The sequence below is a fragment of the Canis lupus genome, chromosome 21 (genome assembly GCF_003254725.2).
Source record: "Canis lupus dingo isolate Sandy chromosome 21, ASM325472v2, whole genome shotgun sequence".
NCBI lineage: Eukaryota > Metazoa > Chordata > Mammalia > Carnivora > Canidae > Canis > Canis lupus.
The window spans coordinates 30,780,347-30,808,130 of record NC_064263.1 but is presented as its reverse complement, the minus strand read 5'-3'; the positions used below and the strand labels follow the sequence as shown (position 1 = coordinate 30,808,130).

The 27,784-nt window shown below is 36.8% G+C and overlaps 2 protein-coding genes across 2 annotated transcripts; both read right to left on the bottom strand.

Annotated features, from left to right (window-relative positions):
- Positions 1-2,241: 2,241 nt before the first annotated feature.
- LOC112667947 (olfactory receptor 10A4-like) lies at positions 2,242-3,580 on the bottom strand. Its single transcript, XM_049098964.1, is given in 4 exon segments — positions 2,242-2,772; positions 2,774-2,932; positions 2,934-3,130; positions 3,574-3,580. Coding segments are annotated over 4 exon segments (894 nt in total).
- Positions 3,581-13,407: 9,827 nt separating this feature from the next.
- On the bottom strand, positions 13,408-14,361 carry LOC112667946 (olfactory receptor 10A2-like). The gene has a single exon (XM_025460006.3). The coding sequence runs from the start codon at positions 14,359-14,361 to the stop codon at positions 13,408-13,410; it is 954 nt and encodes a 317-aa protein (XP_025315791.2).
- Positions 14,362-27,784: the final 13,423 nt, after the last annotated feature.

The following is a 27,784-nucleotide window of genomic DNA, read 5'->3' as shown; positions in this document are numbered from 1 at the left end:
CCTCAGCAAGGTTGGAATATGGCAAGATCCTCATCCTGGGACCTTGTTGAGACCTACCCTCCATCCTTCATCCAACACTTCCTTTGTAAAAGAAGAAGGATAATAATTCATGGACCAATAGAAGGAGGGTCTGCTTCCTTCTTGTTGGTTTTTGGCACCTAAGAGTTTGGAAATCCTGAAAAAACATTTACATTTCAAAAACCCTGGAGTCTGTAAATCTATCTTTTTTTTTTACCATGTTATGTATTATTATCAATCTATCCCAGATCCTACTCTAATTCTTTTATCTTTTTGTATTTCTGAATCTCTTTGCAACATTAAATAATCAATAAATTAACAAACATTACTTAATCACTTAGGTGAGCAAGGTGCTACATGCGTGTTTACTGGCACATGCATTCTGTATATGTATTTGAAGTGGGTAGTTAAGGGCGTGGGTACAATGAAGATGTACATATGGTTTCTGCTGTCCTTCTCACACTCTTATTAGGGACATGGATATTTTATCTGTCAGATAAGAGTAAAAACTGTATTTTGGAAACTAAGAACAAATAGTGACATTCCAGGGCTAGCAAGAGTGAGGAAAATGCTGATACTAAGCCTGGGCCTGAAGGACAACTAGGACTTGGAGAGGGTAGGTCTATATAGAAAGCAGAAGACAGTAGTTGTGGACTTAGGTGTGTAGAGGCAAGAAAGCTACAGAAATAAATATTTCAGGTTCATTCTGTACCTACTTTCTGATTACCTATTACTATATTAAAAAACAATCAAGGATAACCTCCCCATCTGAAGATACTTATTTTAATTCTGTCTACAAAGTCCTCTTTCCTGTGTAAGGTAACATATTTATAGGTCCTGTGGTTAGGACATGGACATATTTAGGGAACCATTATTCTGCCTACCACATAAGGACAAGTAAAATGAATGTGAAGGAGTGATTAAAGTTTGGCTAAAATTGGAGATTATAAATGTTTAATGGTGCCAATACAGTTAGTTGTGTGATTGCCTTCATTGAAACAGAACCTCATGATCTATCTTTTAATATGCAAATTCTTATAGTGATAATTAGAATGTGCTGCCTTTCTAGGTCCTTGGTACAGGAGAGCTGAAGGATACACAGTGTGGGAGACTGAACTGGCTTGATACCTCTATGGTACACAGAGAGTTATTTATAGAGTTTGTGGAGAAAACATGCCTATGCAGTAGATGTGATTTTACTCTGTTAATTATCAATAAATTCTTATGAATAGTTTACACAAAGCTATGGTGCCCACATCCCAAGTCTGCTATTTTTTCAAGAGTCCAGAGTTGGTCTATATTCACTGGACAAAATTCTAAAGATGGGCTACTACACTGGTTGAGTAATAGACAAAATTATAAGAACAGTTGATATCATCTAGTCACAATATGATTACATAAAAATCTAGTAAACAAAGAATCTTGGATTATTTACAGCCATTTCCTATATTTTTGTCCACTTAACTTAGGACACTCCTTCTGTCAAACAACTCTCAGATCCAACGTGACTAATTTGAGATTGAGGCAGTCTCCATGTGGAGTAGTCATTCTCCATATGAGGTACAGACCAATTATAGTAGCAGAGGAAGAAGTTATCGTTTGCCAACCTAATAGTACATGGGTACTTTATAAGCCAGTGAAAGTTTTTAAGTATTGCTTTATTATTTCTCTTCTTCACTAGAATATATATTCTACAGGGAAAGAAATCACCTATTATATTCAGCACTGTGTCAAAATGTGTTGAAATTTTGAGTTCCAAAAAAATGAGTGAAGAATGAAACAAAACTCTGCTATTTATTTTCGCCATCATCAAAACTTTACTTTGAAAGGAGAAAGATCCTGGAAAGTTGCAGCCACAGATTTTGGACAAGTAGAAAGTATAAAGGAGGAGATCATAAAAAGATATGGATGAAGAAGTTCAAGAAAAGTTAAAATAAAGTAAAGAATGGTGAGCTGTAGTGTTGTTACTACAACAATTGTAAACTTTCCCAATCTGTGTAATCTAGCAGCATCCTCAGATACATCGGTCCCACAGAATCCTGGGCCTACAGAAGTTCTCCTTTATCACTCATGTTCTTTCATTCAGAAACAGACCCTACTAAGTCCAAAATCCTAGTGGGTATATCATGCTCTTAGAATAAGTAGGGACCAAAACCCATGGGAGGAGTTATTTTTTCTTTCCTTTGTCCTTGCATTTCATCCCTTAGGTTTGCATCTCACTCATCAGATTTTCTGAGGGCCCAGGGTCCTGTGGAGGACTCGCCTCAGTGCAGCCTTCACTTCACTATTCCTTAAGCTGTAAATGATGGGGTTCAACATGGGAGTCACCACGGTGTAGGAGAGGGATAGCAGTTTCTTGCTCTCAGGAGAGGTACTCGATCGGGGTCGGAAGTATGTGAGGATGGCGGTGCTGTAGAAGAGGGAGACAACCAGGAGGTGGGAGGAACAGGTAGAGAAGGCCTTACGTTTTCCCTCAGCTGAGGGCATCCTGAAGATAGTGGAGAGGATGCGGACATAGGACCCCAGGATCAGCAAGAATGGGAAGAGGATAAATAGGACAGTGGCTGTCAGAGCCTCCAGTTCAAACAGAGAGGTATCAGCACAGACCAGTGCAATGACAGGGGGGCTGTCACAGAAAAAGTGGTTCACTCTGTTGGGGCCACAAAAAGGGAAGCTAAAAATCCATGTGGTTTGCACAGTGGCCACTGGAAATCCTGAGAACCAAGAGGCAGCTGCTAGCTGGGCACAGGCTCTGCTGATTCATAATGACTGGGTAACGCAAAGGGTCACAGATGGCCACATAGCGGTCATATGCCATAGTGGCCAGGAGACAGCACTCAGCAGCCCCAACGAAGAAGAAGAAATACATCTGAGTGGCACAGCCAAGGAAGGAGATGGTTGCAGTCCTGGATGATCAGAGTATCCAGCATCTTGGGCACAATGACTAAGTTGAAGCCTATCTCCAAGAAGGACAAGTTCCTGAGGAAGCAGTACATAGGATTTTGTAGAGCGGAGTCAGCTGTAGTGACCAGGATGATAACATTGCCCATTAGAGTAACCAAGTAAATAGTCAAAAAAAAAAAAAAAAAAAGAGAAAGAGCAGAGCGTGGAGCTCAAAGGACAAAGTTAAAAAGCTCACAGGAACAAACTCACTGACAATCGTCCAGTTTCTCCCACGTCATTCTTCTGCCCAGGATTTCACTGGACATTCATGTTCCAGGAAGGCAGAAGGCTCCATATGATATTTAGACCTCTAATACACAATGGGAAAGAAAAGCCCCTATGGACTCATTCTCCACCTTTTTATTCTAGTTGTTGCAAATCAGAAGCTGTACCTTCCAAAATGTAAAACAAAAAACAAGAACAAAACAAACAAACAAAAACCCGCTGGTCTATGGTATTCACAATTTTTGGGAAGAATACTAACCTATTTTTTTTCAGACTGAAATGAGGCACATCATATATATCTATACATCATCCCTTGACTTTTCTTTGCTCTATAGATAATGTTCAGTATCACATCTTCATTTATGGACTCCTACTCTCTTTCTTCACCAGTCATTGGTACTAAAAAAGAAGCCAGGTCAAACATTTCTGAAGAGAGGGTTCTCAATGCACAATGAAAGGTGGTGAGGTCAGCCATCATATGATTTCTGCAAAATGAAAGGGCAGGAAAGGGAAAATCAAGGAAAGTGAACCAGCAGTTACCAATGATCCCTGAGGAAGAGACCTGAATATGTCCTAACCTCAAGCAGCCCACATTCACGATGATTTTAGTAGATGCCAGGAAGAAAACCTATTCAGTCATTATTGTATCTTTTGCAACTAGCAGAATGCTTAACTCCAAGTGCTTGGTAATTGATGTAGCCTAAGGTTTTATTTTTACAGCAGTTTGATGATGCTAAACGGTCTATATAGTTAAGCTTACAGTTAAGTAAAACCTCTAATGTATGTGTGTTTGCGTTTGTGCATATTATAGGTGGTACATTCAGTTTTGTCTTCCAATATATATTTATTTTAAGTGTTTTGCTATGTTCTGAGAAGATATTTTAAAAGCTTTGTTATAAAAGCTCTGTCACTCACTATGCCACAGATGTCCATTCCCCTCAAATATTTAATCAATGTTTCCTAGGACAGAGCCTCAACTCTGGGGCAGATCACTTAAGTCATATCCCAAAATGAGTTGGCATCAATTTTTTAATCTCTAATTTGTTGAGCTATTTAGCAAAGTGATCTATTTTTTTTATCTGTGACTTTAAATCATTTGAGACCTGGGTTGTGTATCAATAAACAGTTATATGTACTATTACATGGAATATACCTTAATGTAATAACAAATATCTCAGGAAAGTGTTCATTAAATGCCTTAGTGAAAGGCCGATAAACCATATCAAATGCTCATTCTTTTATCTAAGATCTAATGTCAACTTCCTTGTGAAGCTTTTTCTATCTCCAACCCCAATCAGGTTAGGTTACTTTCTCCATTGTGTTCCCCATAGCATATTTTTTAAGAGAGAGAGAGAAAGTGCATGCTAGTGGGTGAGGGATAGAGGGGAAGAGAGAAAGAGAATCTTAAGCCATCTCCATTCCATGCTCAGCAAGGAGCTCAATGCCAGGCTTAACACAAGCATTGTCTCAGAACCCTGACATCATGACCTGGGACACAATCGAGTCAGAAGCTTAACTGACTGAGCCTCCCACGTGCCCTATTCCTCATAGCATTTTAAAATATCCTTATTGTAATAATGGTTTTATCATAGTTATTTTTATATTTGTCCTCTCCTACAAATTGTGTATTCCTTGAAGACACAAACCAAATGATATACATCATTCTATCCATATTATATTGCCTGCTGCTTATGAAGTAACAATAAATGTTTGTTGAATTACTAACATTTATCTTAACAACATCAGTTAATTGACTTAACATGCTAATATTTATCTTTAAAAAGTAATGAAGTTCTTATTCATGAAATTCTTAGTGAATCCATGATGGAGTCATCACTATTATTTTTTAAGTGTTTGTTAAAAAAGTTAAACATTGTCTCTACCAACAAACAAATGTTTTAAATTATCATCTGCTAAGAGATGTGGAAATAAATGTACAATTGTAAAACATGGCACAAATTTAAATTCTTGTGATTGTCATTATCATCAATATTATTATAGTTTTTATAGTTTCAAAAAGACTCTAAACCAAACCTTTTGGTAAAGCAGTAGATAGAAAAGAATCCAATAAAGTGTAGCTGAGACCCATGATAGTTGAAACTAGAGGAACGCCATGTAACAAAAGTCTAGGACAGAAAAGATTCTTTTTTTTTAAATAAATTTATTTTTTGTGGTGTTCAATTTGCCAACATATATAATAACACCCAGTGCTCACCTCGTCAAGTGCCCATCTCAGTGCCGGTCACCAAGTCACCACCGCCTCCCCCCGCCCACTTCCCTTCCACCACCCCTAGTTCGTTTCCCAGAGTTAGGAGTCTTTCATGTTATGTCTCCGTTTCTGATGTTTCCCACTTATTTTTTCTCCTTTCCCCTTTATTCCCTTTCACTATTTTTTATATTCCCCAAATGAATGAAACCATATAATGTTTGTCCTTCTCCGATTGACTTATTTCACTCAGCATAATACCCTCCAGTTCCATCCATGTCGAAGGGACAGAAAAGATTCTTGGGCAGAAAGTTCAGATGTTATCAAAGTCATCTCAGCTAAGGAAGCAGAGATGACTTTCCCTTTTCTTTCAAACCACATCCTGCAGAGAGTCTCCACACTAAGTCCAATGAAGATGAATAAAGGGATGGGCAGAGGCTCAGATTCCCACTTATTTGGCTTCACTTTTCTCCTGTCCCCTGAAACTGCCCCTTCATGCTTCTTAGGGTCCTAGGGCTACACAAAAAACAACTTGCCCCCCTCCCACAGTTGTAATTCCATATTTTCCATCATCTGTCTTGATCCTTCTCCAACCATCCCTTTATATTGCCATCTTTGTTCTAGCCTTTCTTGTTTTTTTCTTCCATCTTTCACCTTTCCCTTTGGTTTTTTAATTTTGTCTTTTTAATAATAAATTTATTTTTTATTGGTGTTCAATTTGCCAACATACAGAATAACACACAGTGTTCATCCCGTCAAGTGCCCCCCTGAGTGCCCATCACCCATTCACCCCCACCCCCCGCCCTCCTCCCCTTCCACCACCCCTAGTTCGTTTCCCAGAGTTAGGAGTCTTCATGTTCTGTCTCCCTTTCTGATATTTCCTATCCATTTCTTCTCCCTTCTCTTCTATTCCCTTTCACTATTATTACTAAGCCATTAGAAATGACAAATACCCACCATTTGCTTCAATGTGGATGAAACTGGAGGGTATTATGCTGAGTGAAAAAAGTCAATCGGAGAAGGACAAACATTATAAGGTCTCATTCATTTGGGGAATATAAATATAAATAATGTTTTTTTAATTTTGATATGTTTTCCTCTCCTAAGCAAGGAAAAGATGGTGGAGGGGATGTTGCTAGGATGATATTCTGAAGAACTGATCTTCCTGTAGCTGCATGCATGCAATTGTAGTTATCAGGATGTTATAGATGAATATAATCCAGCTGCTTTTTTACTACTGGTCTTGCAAGCACAGAGCCTCAGATAAATGGAGTTGTGTTTGCAGCCATCAGAGTAGGAGAGAATCCTATGGAAAGGGAACTTATGCAGAAACTTAGCTGAGGTAGTCTGGTCAGCTACACTACTACCCAGAGTATCTCCTTTCTGAGGTAACATCTTAGAGATTCCATGCACTGTTTGAACAAGAAAGAACTAGGTAACATACTTAATAAAACTTTGTGAAACTGGGGGGAGGCGGGCGGGGGGTGTCTAGGTGGCACAATGTGTTGAGCTTCTAACTCTTTGATTTCAGCTCTAGTGGTGATTTCAGGATTGTGGGATGGAGTTTGGTCTTGGGCTCCCTGCTCAGTAGTCAGTCTGCTTAAGATTGTCCCCTTCTCCGTCTGCCCCTCCTCATTCTTCTCTCGCTCTCTCTCTCTTAAATAAATAAATAAATAAATAAATAAATAAATAAATAAATAAATAGAAAACTTTGTTATACTCTCAGATAAATAATAGTTTCAGGCCACATAGTTATAAGGCAAAGACTTCAGTCATAAAATCAGAGTTAAAAGTACTGATTATTTTTTAGCTGTGAGAAACAGAGCTACTGACATATTTTCTGAATTACGGTTTTTCTCAACTATAAAATGACTACTATATGGTGCCCAAATCATGTGAAATGAGATAATACATATGTAAATGCTTCAAATATTCTAAAGCCCAGTACATACATTACCATTGTTTTCATCCTTTCCCAGATTAGTTAATTTGTCAAGTCTTATAAAACTACATGTTTTTTTTTTGTTTGAGACCTCTGATATCCCTTCTTATTTCCTAGAAATGTGTCAGAGAAAACATGTTTTCATGGTAATAAGCCATCATCCTCTTTACAAATGAGTTCACATCTGTGCTCTGTCCACTTTGCTCTTTACTTACCTCCTGTGAGTGATATTTGTATCACATTCCAGAGAATCCCTGGTCTGTGTTAGCTGCTCTAGAGTACCCTGACACTCTGTCCAAATGAGCGAAACCAGGGGAGTTCTAAAATATGACTATTTCTGTGCAAATCCTTTCATAAAAGCCCTGAATGTATCTGTGCCAGTCATTTCAAAGGTACTCTCAGTCCTCATTGCTGGTGAACTCTGGGTTTCCACCTTGTCACATTCTCAAAGAAGCTTTGTCCAGGGTTGTGCCAGACACTCCGGGTAAAACCTAAACTGTGGCTGAGTCAGTCCCTGTAAAGGAGCTCTGAGCTGGGCAATCACTCTAGAGGAGTGTCAATCACTCTAGAGGATTCCAGGCTGAGTCTCAGGACTATTTCTGGTCCCTGCTGTTTACTGTAAGGGAATGATTCTCCCAATGCTTCCTCTTCCTCAAGTCAAGTCGTAAGTTCACTTTCTGACAGGTGTGAGTTTTGAGGAATTCCTAAAAGTGCAGAAATTCATAAAGATTCTGCAGTCTCATAAATGGAGGAGATCTTTGCTGCAGCTCCAACTTTTCCTGCACTCATGAGGCTACAAGAGCAAAGGGAAAAAAAAAAAAAACCTTAGCAGTCTGTCTATTCTCCAAGGTTTGCACCAGAGAGGGATTAGAAGAACATGCTAGCATTCTTTTTTCCCTCAGCTTTATTGAGACAAAATTGACATCTAACATTGTGTAAATTTAAGGTGTGTAATGTGATGATTCGATACATGTATTTATATTCAACTAATTAGCACAATAGTTAACATGTCTATTACTGCACATAATTACCTTTTTGTATATGTGTGTGGTGAAAACACTTAAAATCTACTCTTTTAGCAATTTTAAAGTATATAATACAATATTGTTAATGATAGTCACTATGTTGTACATTTGATCCTCAGAACTTATTCATCTTATAACTGAGTTTGTACCCTCTGACGAATATTACTCTACCCCAGCCCGCAATATCCACTATTCCACTCTCCTTTTCTTTGATTCCACATATGAAGTGAGAGTCCACAAATAAGTGAGATCAAACAGTATTTGTCTTTCTGACAAATAACTGTCTGACTTATTTCACTTAGCATAATGCCTTGAGGTCCATCCATGTCGTCAAAATGGCAGTATTTCCTTCTTTGTTATGGCTGATTAATATCTCATTGTATGTATCTATACAAATGCCACATTTTCTTTATCTATTCATCTATAAATGGACACTTAGGTTGTTCCCATGTCTTGGCTGTTGTGAAAAATGCTACAATGAACTTGGAAGTGCAAGCATCTCTTTAAGTCAGTGATTTCACTTGTATCATGTCAGTATCCTTTTACATCTCCCCTCCCTTTTGATTCTCATTGGGTTGGTTCTTTGGGAGTGTTTCTAGCCTGGGCTCAGAAGTTTTCAGGCATGGAGAGGAGAACTCATTAATTATTGTCTAAGCCAACTGAAGAATATTAATGAAAACCACAAGCAATTGGTTGGGGATGCTGTTGGTTGGGGAACTAATAACTCCTGGTTATGATGAAAAGAAGAAAATCTGACTAACAGTCTCAGAATGCTAACCCTTCTGGAATAAGAATTGATGTTGAGGGAGTAAGATGATGTCTATGCTTGTCTATGCTTTGAGATAAAATTTCTCCAAGCTGATTCTAATGTACATCTGAACATTTCTTATAGAGCTTCTGAAACAGGAATTTTATTGCATGTTTATTTTTTTAATAATAAATTTATTTTTTATTGGTGTTCAATTTGCCAACATACAGAATAACACCCAGTGCTCATCCCGTCAAGTGCCACCCTCAGTGCCCATCACCCATTCACCCCCACCCCCCGCCCTCCTCCCCTTCCACCATCCCTAGTTCATTTCCCAGAGTTAGGAGTCTTCATGTTCTGTCTCCCTTTCTGATATTTCCTACCCATTTCTTCTCCCTTCCTATTCTTCCCATTGAGAATAATTCTTCAAACTTTTCTCTTTGTTTAGTATATAATATAAATTCCTGTTCCCATATTTACTTGGGATTATAACCAAAAGTAGTGAGAGAATAGAAATAGCTACATGACCTCTGTCTGCTATTCTTCCTCTCACCCTTTCTCTTCTCAAATGCTGCATACTTGCATTTGGAAGAGGAACAATTGTATTACGGGCTCCAATGGCCAATGAGCAAATGCACAAGATCCACTTGAATGTCCATTCATTCATTTAACAAATAATTCTTGGATACCTAACATGATCCAGGCACTAAAGTTTCAGTAGGAAATTTTATAAACATTGTTCCTGGCCTTGTAGAACATACAGTTTAAGTGGGAAGACAAATATTAAAGAATTATATAAAAATGTGAAATTACAACTGTAATGGATATGTAATTGGAAGAAAATGATGTAGCTGCTAAAACAGTACCACCATTTCCCATTTGTGTGGACGTAATTGACTTGGATTACAATTTAATAAACTTAAATAGAGCAGCAATCCCAAAGTTTCAGCCATGTCTTTGCCTAAAACAAAAGCCTTTCAAATATAAATTAATCATCTCGAGCTATTTTCTCAGTCCCGGCAATCTCAAAGGGGCCCCTGTATAAATGGGAGATGAAGTAAAGGTACTATCATTGCCCTATATAATGATTTGTGGTTCTGAGTCCATTGTGAAAAACAAAGATGCCTTTATGCATTAAAAAGAAAGTATTTATTTCATACTTCTGTGTTTAACTCCTTTGTTGTTTCTGATGATCAATGCTTTTGGATTTGTGTGTTTGATTCAAATACTCCTCTGGAAAAATAAATTATCAGAACTCACACTGCTGGGTAGATGTTGAACTTGGAGAGATTGCTGTATGTTGAACTGAGCTCTAGATTTAGAGTTTCAGCAGTTATTTTTTTCAATGTCCACTTTTTAATGTTCTGATTAAAGACTTGGAGGTTTTCCTTGACTCAAACACTCCAATGATGAAAAGCACTTCTGAAGGGCAGACTGTAGTTGAGACTACTGAAGTTTTTCCTCAATCCTCCTCAGTCATTTTGACTAGCTCTGAGCATCCTTTGTCAGTTTCTGCAAGGTTTACTTCTAATAGCTTGGACCTGAGAACTTCAGAAGAATGGCCTAGGGCACTGGGAGACAGTGGTGCCTGGGAGTTTTAATTCCCCTTCTTCTCTACCCCACAGTCTGCCAATAGCCAGTGGATGAGTGAAAGGGAAATACAAAAGCCTACTTCTTATGAATTAAGCAGAACAAACTAAGCTTTATTTATGCTCTGGAGTTTCCTGCTGGATCAAGCTGAATTAATTGTATTGTTGCTTAGCTTCTCCTCCATTCCAACTCTACTTTGGTCATTCATTTAATGGTTTCTCCTTAATAATTAGCTTGCACTTGAGTCCTTGGCTCTATATCCAGTTCTGGGATAACCTGATGAAAGTGGCTGGCCCCAAGGCAAGGTTAGTTAGTCCAACTTTGGGAAGATGTTTCCCCAAATGATAAAAAGAGATTCATAACAGGGATGTGAAGGAAAAGGCTTGACCTTTCTAAAAAAAAGTCTCTTTCATACCTCTTTTATGGATCTCCTCCAGACTTTCAGAACACCTACACTCTACTACAGGAATTGGTTTTGCTCTAGAATCAAGTCCTCTCTCTTGAGCACATGCAATCTACCATCAAGTCCTATCAATTCTTCCTCTAAAAATTATTTAAAATTAATTTCTACTGATATTTGATAAGTTACTCTCTATTCCAAGTCACCAGCATTTCTCAATTGGATTATCCATTCATTTATTCATCTTTCATACACTATTGAAAAATTGGAGAATAATTTCATTAAAATATAAAGTTTGTATTAGGCAAAGCAAACGAGAATAGATAAAGTGATAACTTTCAACACGGAAGTAAATATCATAAGACCTTGGCACTTCTTAGCTGTTTTAAAGAAATTTCAGAAGTATGCCTGTACTTGAGGTTCCATTCACAAAGAGAAGCATCCCTTGTTTTGTGCAGCTTTTGGCTCCAGTAAAGTGTCACTGACTCTCATGACCAGATAAAGGCTGCTCCATCTGGTTCAGAGCATCACATCCTCTGCATTATCTCAGCACCACATACCCATTTACTAAATAAGCCATTATTAACATTTTCATTCTACTGTTACTATGCATGTTTAATACTTACTCTGGCAACCTCTGCTATCTCCAGACTGCATGTCTGAGCCGTCTATGTTGTCTCTCTAAGTACCATCTGTGTTTCTGTTAATTCTCTGGCTTCAGATTTGCATATATTCGGGGTGGTCTGCCCTAACCCTATTTTCCCATAGTATTTTCAGTACAGAGTTTTTCAGAATATGTTTTTCAGGAATGCTCATGTCATATAAAACAGAAATACTTGTGCAGCTTCCATTTTCAAAGAGTTACAGGTACATTGGGGGAAGAAAACATGTAAAAGCAAGTACAGCATAGTATATACAAAAATTAACTTATCTGTTGATAAAATTGGAATAGATACATATAGGAAATAATAATTTATGCTGCTTGAGGGATCATAGTGGGACCTTGAAAGATGAGATGGATCTGTCTAAAATAAAGATGGAAAGAACCTCTCAAGTAGAGAAAACAAAGTATCAAACATCGCCAGCTGCTAATAATCTAAACTATTAACTCCAAAGCCTCAATGAAACTTACAATTTTCTCTAATTTACTCAATTATTTTTCCATATTCTTCAAAATTTATTTCCTTAAAGTTAAAATTTAAGTTATTTTTCTACCTATTAGTTAAGCAAAATTTCAAACGTTTGATAACAAATCTTATTGATGTAGCTGTGAGGAAACAAGAACCCTTGTAAACTGCTGGTGGGAATGTAAAATGGTACAATCAATTTGGAGGGAAGTTTGCCAATATATAACAACATGTTACACATATTTACCCTTTGCCCAATTTCTAGATTTCCATTTGTCAGATATCCTGGCAAAAATATGAAAATGATGATATATAAAGCTATTTTTATAGCATGATTTGTAATTATAAAGACTTGTTAAGTAAGCTATGGTATACCTAGAAAAGGAGTACTAAGAAATTATAAAAAGAATAAGAAATATTTTTGTGGTTAAAGAAGAGCTATGCTGAAGTTAGCTAGATCCTTTTTAAATTTTGATGAAAACAGAATCACAATAGAAATTTATAATATTATCCCAATGAAGTTTAAGAACCTGAATATGGGATAGAGAGGGAGCCCATGAAACCTCATCTCATTCTTCCTGGAAAACATTGAGTAAGGAATAAAATAATTGTAGGGGTTATAAAGGTGTAAGTATGGGAATTATCAATACACTTTTCTATATTCATACCACACACCAGTGAGCTTCCAAGAACTGCTTTAAGGCCATGTAAACAGAAATAAGACAGTAATGAGAGTTGTGCATTGGGAGAGGTCATAGGATTTTCTATCTGATAAATAGAGTTAGACTTGCTCAAAGGAAGAAAAAGTGACATGAGGATTTTTGCTGATTTTGCTCTGTTATTAAATGTATAATTTAGGATTAGGATTATAAGCAGTTTCATACTGTTCATAATGTGGACACAGGAATGCAAATATCTGGAATTACTTGGCACAAAATTGTGAAATACTAATAAAAATTATTTTATTTTTCATAAAATAAGCCTACAATGAGCACAGGAGTTTTTCAGGTGGTATCAATAGTTCTAATCTACTTCTGTGCTCTATTCCCACCACTGAGTTTTTCCAGTAGTCATTTCAGCAGCTGGGTTTCATCCCATCAGAGATGGGAAGAGAATCAGAGGAAGCCCAGATAGGAAACTGATTGCTCCCCATTCAGTACACTTTATTCTCATTTCTCAATGCCTATGGAATGCAGTTTCTAAGGCCTAAAGCCTTGTGGAAGGTCCGGCCAAGGGCATTCTTCACTTCATTATTTCTCAGGCTATAAATGATGGGGTTCAACATGGGAGTCACAACAGTGTAGGACAATGACAGCAGCTTTTTGCTTTCAGGAGAATTATTGGATTTAGGCCGGAAGTAGGTGAGGCTTAAAGATACATAGAACAGGGACACAACAAGGAGGTGAGAGGAGCATGTAGAGAAGGCTTTATGCTTCCCTTTAGCTGATGGAATTTTGAGAATGGCAGCAGCAATGCGAGTATAGGAGCACAGGATCAGCAAGCAGGGTGTCATGACGACCAGAATAGTTCCAACAATTGCATAGATTTCAAACAGTGTTGTGTCTGCACAGACCAGCCTCAGCACAGGTGGACTGTCACAGAAGAAGTGGTTCACCTCGTTGGTGCCACAGAATGGAAAACTGAAGAGCCATGTAGTCTGCACAGTAGCAACAGGAAAGCCTGGAAACCAAGAAGCGACAGCCAATTTGGCACGTGTCCTTTGGTTCATGATGACTGGGTAGTGCAAGGGACTGCAGATGGCTACATAGCGGTCATATGCCATGGTGGCCAGGAGGAAGCATTCATCAACTCCAAAGAAGAAGGAGAAATACATCTGCGTGGCACAGCCAAGAAAGGAGATGGTTGTGTCCCAGGCAAGCAGGGTCCCCAGCATCTTGGGCACAATGACTAGGTTGAAGCCAATCTCCAAGAAGGACAAGTTCCTGAGGAAGAAGTACATGGGACTGTGCAGCATGGGGTCAGCCAAAGTAACCAGAATGATGAGGGTGTTCCCCATCAGGGTGGCCAGGTAGATGATTAGGAATGTCAGGAAGAGTAACAATTGTATTTCAGTAGGTAGAGAAGAGAAGCTTATGAGGATAAACTCCTCAACTTTTGTCCAGTTTCCTCCAGCCATAGATATAGAATGAATCCCAGCTGTGGTCATGGAGAGAGATTTTTGTTTGGAAGAGTCAGAATCTGGGTTTGTTTTTCAGACTCCTTTTTAGTGTCAGGGAAAAAGGCAAGGTCAGGATCTCAGTTGGAAGAGGAAGGGCCTGTGTTGTCTAAAAGTAAAGACACAAGGAAGAATGGTCAGAGATTAAACTCAGAGATTGGGCGTGGGCCAGCTTCTAGATGATTTGATATTTCTCTATTTGTACATTAACATATCTGGAAAAGTCATACCAAATCAGAACCATAAGTCCCTGAAGGGGCCACCAAATGTCACATTTTGGGAGGGAGAAATAATATTCATGAAAACACCTAAACTTTTGAGAAACAAGCCAAATGTTCATGATTTCATTAAATACACATACATGTGAATTTATCAAAGTTTTAGAAATATACAGATTATAATGCAGAATGATGCATCTAATAATTTTTCTACTCATCATGAATCTTTCTTACTCATTAAAATTTGGGAGGTGAGTATATACTGAGGACAGTTAACACATGCCTGTGTTTTGTCCTTTTATAATGCATTTTATAGGTGAGGAAACTGATCTTTAAGAAGTAAAAGAACATGAGTTAAAGTGGTAAATCTCAAAAGCAAACAAATTTGTTGGATTCCAGAGTTCCCAGATTTCCACTGGACCATGCTTCATCAGACTAGTCTGCCTTGATCTGAGGACTAACTCAATGCTTAAGAAAATTAAAACATGAATTTCTGCAAAATCATGTTTTGTATTATTTGTTTCTAATTTGCAACTTACTTTCATATGTACTTCTTTTCTTGTTATCTTGGTAATCAGAATATTGAATTCTAATGGAAGAATTATTAGATAAAATTGGAAAATAAATTAAAAAGGAATTGGATGTGGATAGGGAATTACTGTACAAAAAATGCAAACTTTACAACAGAAATAAAAACATTTATTAAGAGCAGTAGAAACCAGAATTAAAACAAAGTAGAAGAGAAACAAACATGTCCTTGTTTTGGATACATTCCATCAATAGACTTTTATTCTATACTGAGGAATTTGGACCTTATCCTATAAAGACAGCCACTTGAATATTGGAAGAACAGGAGTGAGATTGTTATATATGTCATGTAGAAAGATTACTCTGACATTGAGAATGGATGGTATATCAAAATGCTAGAGGAGAACACAGGCAACACCCTTTTTGAACTTGGCCACAGTAACTTCTTGCAAGATACATCCATAAAGGCAAGGGAAACAAAAGCAAAAATGAACTATTGAGACTTCATCAAGATAAGTAGATTCTGTACAGCAAAGAAACAGTCAACAAAACCAAAAGACAACCTATAGAATGGGAGAAGATATTTGCAAAAATCAGATAAAGGGCTAGTTTCCAAGATCTATAAATAACTTATTAAACTCCACAGCAAAGAAACAAACAATCCAATCATGAAATGGGCAAAAGACAGGAACAGAAATCTCACAGAGGAAGACATAGACGTGGCCAACAAGCACATGAGAAAATGCTCTGCATGACTTGCCATCAGGGAAATACAAATCGAAACCACAATGAGATACCACCTAATACCAGTGAGAATGGGGAAAATTAACAAGGCAGGAAACCACAAATGTTAGAGAGGATGTGGAGAAAGGGGAACCCTCATGCACTGTTGGTGGGAATGCGATCTGGTACAGCCACTCTGGAAAACTGTGTGGAAGTTCCTCAAAGAGTTAAAATAGAACTGCCCTATGACCTAGCAATTGCACTTCTGGGGATTTACCCCAAATATATTGATGCAGTGAAATGCCGGGACACCTGCACCCCGATGTTTATAGCAGCAATGGCCACAATAGCCAAACTGTGGAAGGAGCCTCTGTGTCCATCGAAAGATGAATGGATAAAGAAGATGTGGTGTATGTATACAATGGAATATTACTCAGCCATTATAAATGATAAATACCCACCATTTGCTTCGACGTGGATGAAACTGGAGGGTATTATGCTGGTGAAATAAGTCAATCGGAGAAGGACAAACATTATATGGTCTCATTCATTTGGGGAATATAAAAATTAATGAAGGGAAATAAAGGGAAAGGACAGAAAATGAGTGAAAATATCAGTGAGGGTGACAAAACATGAGAGATACCTAACTCTGGGAAACAAACAAGGGGTAATGGAAGGGGAGGTGGGCAGAGGGTTGGGGTGACTGGGTGATGGGCGTTGAGGGGGAAACGTCAGAAACGGAGACATAACATGGAAGACTCCTAACTCTGGGAAACGAACTGGGGTGGTGGAAGGGGAGGAGGGCGGAAGGTGGGGGTGAATGGGTGATGGGCACTGAGGGGGACACTTGGCGGTATGAGCACTGGGTGTTATGCTATATGTTGGCAAATTGAACTCCAATAAAAAAAAGGACAAAAAACAAAGAGAGTGGATGGTATAGGGTATAATTAGTGGAGCTATCAAATCTGTATACTTGGGATAAAAAAAACAGGTGGTATGCTCATCTTTGTATTGCATATACAATCTGTTTTAAGCAGTAGACAAACTAATGAAGAGAGGCTCAATATTAGTCAGGTCATGGTGAGTAATTTGGATTTCAAGGATGTATTTAAAACCCCAAAGTATCTATTTAAGAAGAGAAAATCATTCTTGACAAAGAATAATGATCAGACCAATCTAAGATTTCTTTGAAACACTAAAAATTAAATGAAGCAATGTCTACAGTTTTGAGCTCAATTTCAGAAAACCAAATACACGTTTCAAAAAAAAAAAAAAAGCCAACGTGAAAGGATCATCGATGCAGCGAACATAGAATCTTAAGTAGAAACACCTACTGTCATTTAATACAACCCAGCCCTGTGCTTTTAGAAAAAGTAAATTGAGAAAGTCATTAGAGCTATGAAGACAATTCAAATTAATGGGATAAATCCAAGATATCAGAACAGTTGTTTCCTTTCTTTAAAAAGAATCTGAAACAAATGGAAGACACATTGAATTGTTTTTAATATGTACTCTCAAAAAGGCTCTATGAAAAATTAAACAGTGAACAAGTAGTTATAAAAATGACAGTCTTAGGTCAGAAAAGACCATGGTGGCTGGGGTGGGGTGTGAGTGAGTATAGCGACCATGATTATCAAATTAAAAGGCAGTGGAGCGTAGTGTTAGAAACTTAAGAAAATTGATTTGGTGAATTAGAGTACAAGTTTGAGAATTATACTCACATTTGAGACAAATTTTGAAAATATGAAAATAATAATAAGAATAATAAAGTACAGGAAATAAAATCAATTTGTTAGGCATTCCAGAATGACATGACAAAGAAAAGAGGGACAATCCTCAAAGAATTACCAGGGAAAGAACAAACATCTCTGAGCTAAAGGAAGGCAAAGCTTTTTTAACTGAAAGAATCTCCACGTACAAAGCAAAATAAATTTTAAAAGTTTACACAAACCTTTCTTTATATTAGTGAAAGTTTTTTTAAGAAAAAAATGCTGTTAATTGGACTGGAAAATGATGAAAATAAAACAAAATGAATCTTAAACACCCCTATAAACCACAACCAAACAAAAACTTTAGCCCAATTGCAAAGGAAAAAAATACATCAGAGCACTCTATTTCTATGAAGATGGGAGAGATGTACTTTTCCTTATTCCTTCCTCTAAGTATAACTAAAACCCCTAGATATTATATGTAAAGAAGCACAAGAATATTCTGGAAGATGAACAGAAGTTAGAGGAGCTAGGTATCTCAGAACCCTAGGAGGGTCATGGTAGTAAGTCCCTTGGGATTTCATTTTGCTTCATATAACTCAGACTACTTTCTCAGTACAACCTGAATATCTATGTAAAAATAACAGCCAATACTACACTTACAAGTAAAACATTAGAGCAGAGATTCTTAAATTTGGGGGATCATGCAATCTTTTGAGAATCTGACAAAAACTATGAATTCTTTGTCCTTTAAAAATTATATAATATTGATGAACCACCTGTGGATCCCTCACACAAGGAGCTCATGTCTAGAGCAGGATGAACAGTTGACTATTCACATGACGATATATACTGCAGTAAAACTGGACCTGAATGGGCACACTCCAAGCCAGGAAGTGACAGAGAAGTCACCGTGCTTGGCAGCAGGAGGATGGAGGTTTGGGTCTCAGAAAGAAGGAAGGATCTGGGGAGGCGCCTGAACCCACAGCTGGCATGGCTGCAATGAGCTGCACCTGTATGTTTAGGTCTGCAATGAACATGATAGAGGTGAGAGAGATTGGGGATCTCTCGGTAAAGGAGTTGCCCATAAGCTAGAGAAGGAGAACAATCTATGTTCTTTCTATACTGTGTCTCTCATATAACCCTAAATTTCCTTTCCTCAGATGATCCTTCTCAGCACTCACCCTTGATGGCCCCAGTTTCATGGGGGCTCAGGAGGCTCATCAAGGTGTAGAGTCCCAGGACCAGCCCCCTACTGAGGACCATTGCCCTGGTACTTTAACCAAATAAGTCTCTCACTGTGGGGCCAAGGCAGAAGGTAAAGAAAAGAGGAAGGAAACAGACTCTAGGATGGGGAAGACCCCTGCTGCAGAGTAGGAGTGATGAGGGGGTGAGGTTTTGGGGAGGTGGGCAATCAAAGATAGGATCCCAGCATTGTGAACTTGATCATATGCTTTTTACCACTTTAGGTAATGAGCCTTCGAGAAAGGATTGTGGGAGATGCTCTATGGATTCCTTGCAAGTTTCTGACAGCCTTTGCATACTCAGTGCCTCAGTCTACTAGCCTCAGTCTACTGTGCTGACTTTGGATGGGATCAAATATGTGCTATAGGTCTCCTCTCTTAGACCTGGTACTCACTGCAGGACTGGTGGGGCAGCAGCTAGCTCCCCTTCCCACCCCCAACACATACACACACTTACACACACACCTCTTTCTTGCTCTACCCAAAGCTCTGGTTAGTGGCAATAAATTTTTAAATGGTGAAAAAAATTATATAATATTATGCGTATTTTGGAGGAAGTCACAGATTCTCTGAAGTCCTTCTGGAGATTCCAATCTTAGTTTCATAGTAAGTTTTGGAGATTTTGGCCAATGTAATAAGAAGCAAATGATGTAAAGGAAAATATAACATTTTATTAGAAGAAGATGAGAAACTATCAACATTAAGAAATTAAATTGGTTGGCTAGTTCTAGGATTGATATATCAAATAAGTGGTTTTCCAATATTCATTTTAAAAGAGCTAACAAGGGGAAAGTTTCATTAAAATATAAAGTACTTTAGAATAAGCATGTTAAAAATAGGCCTTTAGGGAATATAATGCACTTAAATAATGTTAGAATAATGCCTTGGACAAATTGAGTGCCATATTGTATTTACAAAGAAAACAATAGTATTGTAAAGATGTCGATAACCAACAAATTAAAAAGTAAATTTAATGTAATTCCAAAAACATTAAGAAAAGTAGAACAAGAAGTATATACACCATCAGATTTTTAAACATGTTATAATTCTACTTTATAATGCTTTATTATATTGTCTCAATATTAAAATGTGTTATTATATTTATTTGTATTTTCTTTGAAGTATTGTACTTTAGGCAAATAATTGAAACTGAATCCTAGCAGCAGTGCATATATAAGACAAATTCAATAATCAGCTCTGGAGCAACTTGAGGGGAAAATAAATGTTATATTCTCACCTTAAATAATACAACAAAATACATCAAATATGGATGATTTAAATGTAAATAGGGAGTGGTAATTGAGTTTGAAAAAATGTATGTTAATATTTACATTAGCTTTCAGAAGGTCTTTCTCAGCATAAACTCTAAAACAGAATCTAAAAAAGATTCATTGATTTTGAACATATGAAATTAAATGTTTTAACATTAAAAGCCTAACATAGAAATTATAAATTTCTTTTTTTGTTGTTTTTTTGTTTTGTTTTCAATTGATTGTTGCAGTTTATACATGAAAAAACTAGGTAAAGCTATAATCATTCAATTCATATCAGAAATCAAATGCCAAAAAAACCATGAAAAGTTTTCAAAGTCATCAGAAATCAAATACAATTTTTTTAAAAAAGATTATTTTTCTTAAAAATTTAAATTATTATGTATTTATTTTGGGAAAAGTGAAAGAATATAAACATTTGAACACTGTAGGTCCAAATGATAGGTGGATTTCACAGTATGTATCAGAGACTCTTTGAACTAGGAATTCAATGTCTACAACTATAGATGAGGATTATGTGTAAATTTTATCTACTCAACTGAGATGCTCCTCTCAGTTCTATTTACAATAGAGTAATTGAAATAAACAATAAAAGTTAGTCTAACAGTATAGAAATATATCAGTGAAATAAATTGTACTACATCTGTACTATGGAATGATATGAAGTATTTTTTTTTCATTAGTTTCAGAGGTAGAATTTAGTGACTCATTAGTTGCATATAACCCCCAGCACAAGTGCCCTCCTTAAAGCCCACCTCATAATACCTTCCTGATCTCCGCCACCATCTTCCCCTCTATCAACCCTCAGTTTGTTTCCTAGAGTTCAGCATCTCTTATGGTTTGCTCCCCTCTCAATTTTCATTTTATTTTGCTTTTCCTTCCCTTCCTCTATGCTCATTTGTTTTGTTTTTAAATTCCACATATGAGTGAAATCATATGATATGAAGTAATTTTAAAGTATGTTGTAAGAATATCAAATGGCATAGGAATATATTCAATATGTTTTGCTAAGGTGATAAATTAGGCTACAAAATAGTATGCTAAATGTAAGATATTTATTTCAAAATGAAAATTTATATATATACATACATACATGCATAAATATACATATAGAAACCTTCAGTCTTATTCCTCTGTTAATATCTTAGTGGTACAATTACAAGTGCTTCAAATTTCTTCTTTGTATTTATGTTTTTTATACTCTCTACAGTGAAATATATATATTTTTTAAAATTTTAATTTATTTATTCATGAGAGATGCAAAGAGAGAGAGAGAGAGAGAGAGAGGCAGAGACATAGGAAGAGAGAGAAGCAGGCTCCCCTGCAGGAAGCCTGATGTGGAACTTGATCCCAAGATCTTGAGATCACGACCTGAGCCAAAGGCAGACGCTCAAGCACTGAGCCACCCAGGTGCCCCCAAAATATATTGGCTTTTATTTGCAGAACAAATACTTAGACATAATAAAGAATAAAATACTTATAATACAAAATAACCCATAAACAAAAGGGAAAGATAAGTGAAAAATAGGAAAATATTTGTAATAATGGCAACAAATAAAATGCATTTGACTACTTAATAAATAAATGAGTCATATAAATAATTTTTTAAAAGACATGATCTCCCCAAAAGATAAATAGAAGACACAAAAATTTATTTCACCAAAAGGTGTCAATGGCCAATAAACATATAAAAATTGTCCTATTTTGTTTGTGATAAAATTAAAAATTAACATTGAAATTCAATTTTTTCATCAAATTTGAAAAACTGAAAAATATTCAGTGCTAAAAAAAAAATATTCAGTGCTAGTCAGGGGTGATGTAGTAAGCAATATCTTATTTTGTTTAGGGCTGTGTAAATTTGTATAATGTCTCTAAAAATCAACCTGGCTCAATTGTGTGAGAATCCTTTACTATTCATACATTTTGATGCAAGAACTCCTCTGCTAGAAGAGATGGAGGCACAGATTTTACATGTAAGTTTGTTGAGTGCCAATCATTATAGTGATAACTTGAAAATAAATTTAAGGAAACATCATACAATCATTTAAGTAATTTTGAAGACTAATGCTGTCATGCAATAATCACCATATAATATTAAACGAAAAAAAGTCAGTGCTGCACACATATGATTAATTTCTAATTTTGTAAATATAGGCCTATAGAAAGAGGCTGAAAGGGTATATGCAAAATTTAAAAGTTATCTACTTCAACTGGTAAGAAGTGAGCATTTATTTTATTTTTATTTCTTGTATTTCTAAATTTTCTACAGTGATTTACATTTGTCATATAATAGCAATAAAAACATTACAAATGAAAGTGTTGATAATCATACTGATAACCAATTCGGAAATGTTGACTGAGCATCTAATAGATTCATACTTTGTGCTTTACATTCATTCTCTCATTTACTTTTTACAACTATGATTTAAATACCATCATTATCCATCTTATATCAGAGATGAGAAAATGTAAATTTAAAAACAGATTAATAATTTTGTAGTTAGGAAACTTTGTAATTGGGTGGAAATTAAGCAACAGAGCCACAATCAGAAAAATTTACAATGGAGCAATGATGGGGTTTTCAACAAAGCATACAGAATGAACATAACCTGAACTTTAAGTGTCACTTCTGGTCCCTCATATCCATCTATCCTTCCTCTGCTTCGCTGTTGAGCTTCTTACCACTTATTTGACAAGTCAATTCCCTCTGTCTCTGTGCCTTTGCATGTGACATCATTTCTGCCCACACACAGTCCCTTCTCCACCTGGATGAACTTCCTTCTGATCCTCAAAATTCAGCTCTGTCTTTTGTGTGATGCTTACAAAGGAACTAGTCATCTTCTCTACTTCCCTATGCCCTCTAAAAAATTTCAATTATTCAGATATTATAATTACCTATTTACATCTCTATCTGTAAACTCCTTCAGAAAATTAACTGTCTTAGTCATCGATACAGGAAGAAGTCCAGTATCTAGCCAGGTACACTATTAATATGTGCTTTGGGATGACTGAATGAAAACCTGAATCTGACACAGTTCATTCTCCCCAGAGTTTCCATTCATCATTGGAATTCCTACTTTTCTCGATGACTCTTCTCCCTTTAGTCAGAACTCTACTTTCGTTAGAAGCTCTATTTCAGGACAAAGTGTAGTGTTTGGTGCTGGTAAAGAGGTTTGGAAAGGTAGAGGGAGGAGAGATGAAAAGGCCATTAGGTTCCCATAGAAATTCTGGAAACTACTAAAGAAAAAGAGATGGCACCCTGGCTCAAGAGTAGGAGACATCAGAGAACCTGGTGGCTCATGGTTGGCCCACAGCTCTGTCCCATCCAGTGCCTCCAGAACTTGTGCAGGTACATCACCCTGTTAATCATTTGACTGAGTGCAGAAGAATAGAAACCCACTCTTCCAGGCCTTCTGCACCCATAAAATTGCCCTAAATAAGTAGTGTACTGTGATGTGCTCTGCCTCATGTATGTTCCATTAAGACAAGTCTTCCTTGAGTTAGTCAGAGGAAAGTCAAACTTGGAGGTGTATATGTCCTGTAGAGGCTGCAGGGCTGGGTCAGAAAGCTTTAGAGGATAGAACTAGGGGGAAAAAACTAGTAACTTCAATCTTTTTTGTGGTCTCAGATCTCATTTATGACATAGCAAGAGAGGAACTGATGAGATCTTCCCAATGTGGACACAGGAATAGAATGAGGTGTCCCCTCAACCCTGCTATATACATGGTCCAGTTGAGCACCGGTTGGAGAGGGGTCCTTGGCTAATCTGACCCTTGGTAGAAACCTTACCTGTGTCCAGTAGGGAGATCTGCCTTGTTCAGCTCTGCCTGACACCCATACTTCATGCCTGCCCTTGAGTTTTGGAAAGCTCTGGCTCTGTTGTTACAAGAAACAGAAGAGGAACCAGGGAAGTCTTATTCTCTATCTTGGATGAACCATTAGTGGCTGGACTCAACTGCCAGATCCCTACTACTTTCTTTGTCGGACACAAGTGAGCCCACTACATGGGTTGGCCATATACCCAGTCCTGATTTAGGAGAATTATTCCCAGCTATGCCTCTTTTGTCCTCAGAGCCAGGTAAAGGGCTGGCACTTGTATTTTCCCCTAGGTGTTATTGGGCTCACCTTAGTTCCTCTTTCTTCCCTTCCTCAGCGGTGCCTGACCTTTCTTGAATCTATTGTCCTTTGAGACCACAATGAATTTTAGATGACAACAGGATGAATTTCAAGAAAGAAAAAAAAACCAAAAGCCCAAAATCTCTTGGTTAGAGGAAGCAGCATTTTGTAGAATAAAGCACTAAATCTGAAGTCAGAATGACCTAAATTTAATCCTAGCACTGGAGCTCTCTGGTTTATGATGCTTAGCAATTTTTATTTATTTATTTATTTTTAAAAGATTTTATTTTTAAGCAATCTCTGCACCCAACTTGGGGCTCAAACCCACAACCCCAAGATCAAGAGTTGTAAGCTCCACAGAGTGAGCTGGCCAGGCTCCCTGATACTAAGCAGTTTTTAAAGTGTATTTTAAAAATTAACATGAAGAATATAATATACACATGAAACTGCATGTATTTTATAAAAAGAAAATCTCAAATTTATAAATAAAATTTATCATAGAAATTTTCTATAAAGATATACAGAAAATTGATAGTAGTTGCCTCTTAGCAGGGAAATAGGGTACCAGAGGTCAGTATTGAGACAAATATCTCTTCTGATTGTATATAATTTTATACTGGTTGAATTTTTTACTTAAAGGGTTGGAAAGATAGTAAGAATTCTTTTTTATACTCCATACAGACTTCTTTAGTTTTAACATCTTAAATGACCATGGATCATTTCTCAGAACTTAAAAAATTACATTGGTACAGTACTATTTAGTGGACTACAGCCCTTATTTGAATTTGATCAGTTTCCCACAAATGTTTCTTTTCTTTACCAGGATTCATTCTGGGATACTACGTTGCATTTATTTGTCATATCTGTGTTATCCTCCTGTTTTTTCATGTTTATATATATATATTTTTTTGTTTGTTTGTTTGTTGTTTGTTTTTTGGTTTCATTGGGTTGGGTCAGGTTGGGTTTGGAGAGGTGGGAATAATACACAGAGTTAACTGCCTTTCTCATTACATCACATTGGAATGTGCATGATATAAACATGACTTATCACTACTGCTTTTCCACAGTCTACTCCTTAGAAGTGAGTTGCTAAGTCTGAGCCGCATGCAAGAAAGGGAAATTTATCTCCACCTATAAAAGGAAGAAATTTGGTTGACTTTTTATTATGTTCAAGTATTGGGGTTTTTTTAATAGAAAAGAGATATCTGAAACAAAGCAAAACTGTTTCCTCCACTGATTCCTAACCTTGTGACCTGGAGAAATTTATTCTATGTCTCAGTTTCATATGTATAAGATGCCCAGTAACTGTTGTGAGAAGGAAATGAGATAAAGTATACAAAATATGGTAAGCCCTGACAAATGTCATATTATGGTAAGATTCCATTAAGATGCTATTGGACCTGGGACTTGAAAGTTGCCATCAAAGACGGGAAGGAGCATTCCAATTGACTATATGATGAACGTCACTACTAATATTGCCACTAACACCATTTCTGCAATTACTGACTTAGATTTTGTAAATACAAACCATTTTGCTTTGCGTATTAGTCCTCTTTATTTTTACTTGGTTAACTCTTATACACCCTCTTGGTACCAGTTTAAATGGTACCAAGAGGGTGTGCAATAACATGGATGGAAATAGAGAATATTCTTCTAATTGAAAATCTAATCTTAAAGCAAACCCAAACTGTTAACCACTGATGGCTAGCCACTAACCCTTAACCCTGATCATAACCCTTGCCCTAAATGTATCCCTCTGGAGAGGTTCTGAACTGTAGGATAACAGGCCTATTATCCTACTGGCAATAACCCTAACCCTAACCCTATTCTAGCCATAAATTGAACTCTAATCCTAGATCTGAAGGGGGAAATATATATATATATATATATATATATATATATATATATATATACAATGGAATATTACTTAGCTATAAAAAAAGAATGAAATCTTGCCATTTACAATGACAGAGATAGAGCAAAAGAATATTATTCTAAGTAGAATAGGTCTGTCAGAGAAAGACAAATACCATATGATTTCACTTACATGTGGGATTTAAGAAACAAACCAGCAAAAGGGGGAAAAAGGGAAAAAGGGGAAAAAATCAAGAAACAGACTCTTAACTATAGAGAACACATCGATGATTACCAGAGGGAGGGAGAGGGAGGATCAATTAAATAGGTGATAGAGACTAAGAAATACACTTGTGAGGAGCACTGGGCATTGTATGGAGGTGCTGAATTACTATATTGCACACCAGAATCTAATATTACTATATATTAACTAACTGGAATTAAAATAAAAACCTAAGAAAAAGTCACTTTCTTGCCACAGTCTCTAATCCAAATGCAAATTAGGACTCCCTCCTTTTATTCTTTCTCAGAGCACTGTGTTCTTTTCCTTCATAGCAATGATATCAATTTGTAATTATATACTTATTTGTGCATTGCTTTGTTTGATATCTCTCCTCTCCATTGGACTATAATGTCCCCAAAGGCAAGGATTCTGGTTTGCTCATCTTTGTAAATCCTGTACTTAGAAAAAAAAAATCCTGTACTTAGCAGTGGATGTAAAGGAGGATTAGGAAGTGAGGATGGGAGCAATGAGAGCAATGATAAGACTCATAATAATAGTTTAGAATTAAGGGCCTGGCTTATGATATGTAATGGCAAGGACAATGAACATGGAAATTGAGCTAAGGTTTGATTAAGAATTTTGCCAAGAAAGAGTGAGCATGATTAGGAGACCAGTTGAACATTTCTATGATAGCATTTATCAAAGTGAAGAATTATGACATAATGCACTTTTCATTTCATTTTATTTTTGTTCTACAGCTGTTTGTATATTTGTCTACTTCTATATAGCTGTGTTATGTAGTTGTCAAGAGCTCTGTGAGGGAAGCACCTTGTTCATTCTTATATTTTCAAGATTCAGCAGGTAAAAATTCACTGATTAAATGAAAGAATGTCAACGAATAGTGGGGTTAAAAGGAAGAAGAAGTAACAAGAATTTTTTTTCAAGATTTGAAGATTGAGAGAATAAGCTTGTCTAGAATCATAATGCTAGACATATGCCTTGATACCCAGGCATAAGTGTCTCAGAAGAAGCAGTTGGAAATATGGAACTCATATTTCAGTGAGAGGAGAGGGTTATAGAAATCATTTAGGGATTGTGCATTCATGTGTTCATTTATTTTGCACTTACTGTACACCAGGCACTGAATTAGGCCTCAGAAATACAAACATGAATGATAAATCGTCCTTACTGTGGAAAATACAACTTCACTGCCTTTAATGCTAAACGGTGATATATGCAAGACACCATATGTGTACAAAGGGGAATGAACTTGGATTTGCCTGGAGGAATCAGGGAGAGACTCATAGAAGAGAAAATGTCCAAGCTGAATCTTAAATGTACATAGAAGTTAACTTAGTATGAGAAGTAGGGGGTGAGGGGCAAGAATTGTAGACAGAGAAAGTGAGTAGAGATATAAAGATATAATAATAATGTCTACCTTTACCTGAAGACTTACTTCCAAGTAGCTTTCTTTAGAGAATAAAAATAACTTCATTAG

Bases quoted from the DNA above. Each gene is read 5' to 3' on its own strand.
- LOC112667946 (XM_025460006.3), bottom strand. From the start codon at position 14,361: ATGGCTGGAGGAAACTGGACAAAAGTTGAGGAGTTTATCCTCATAAGC.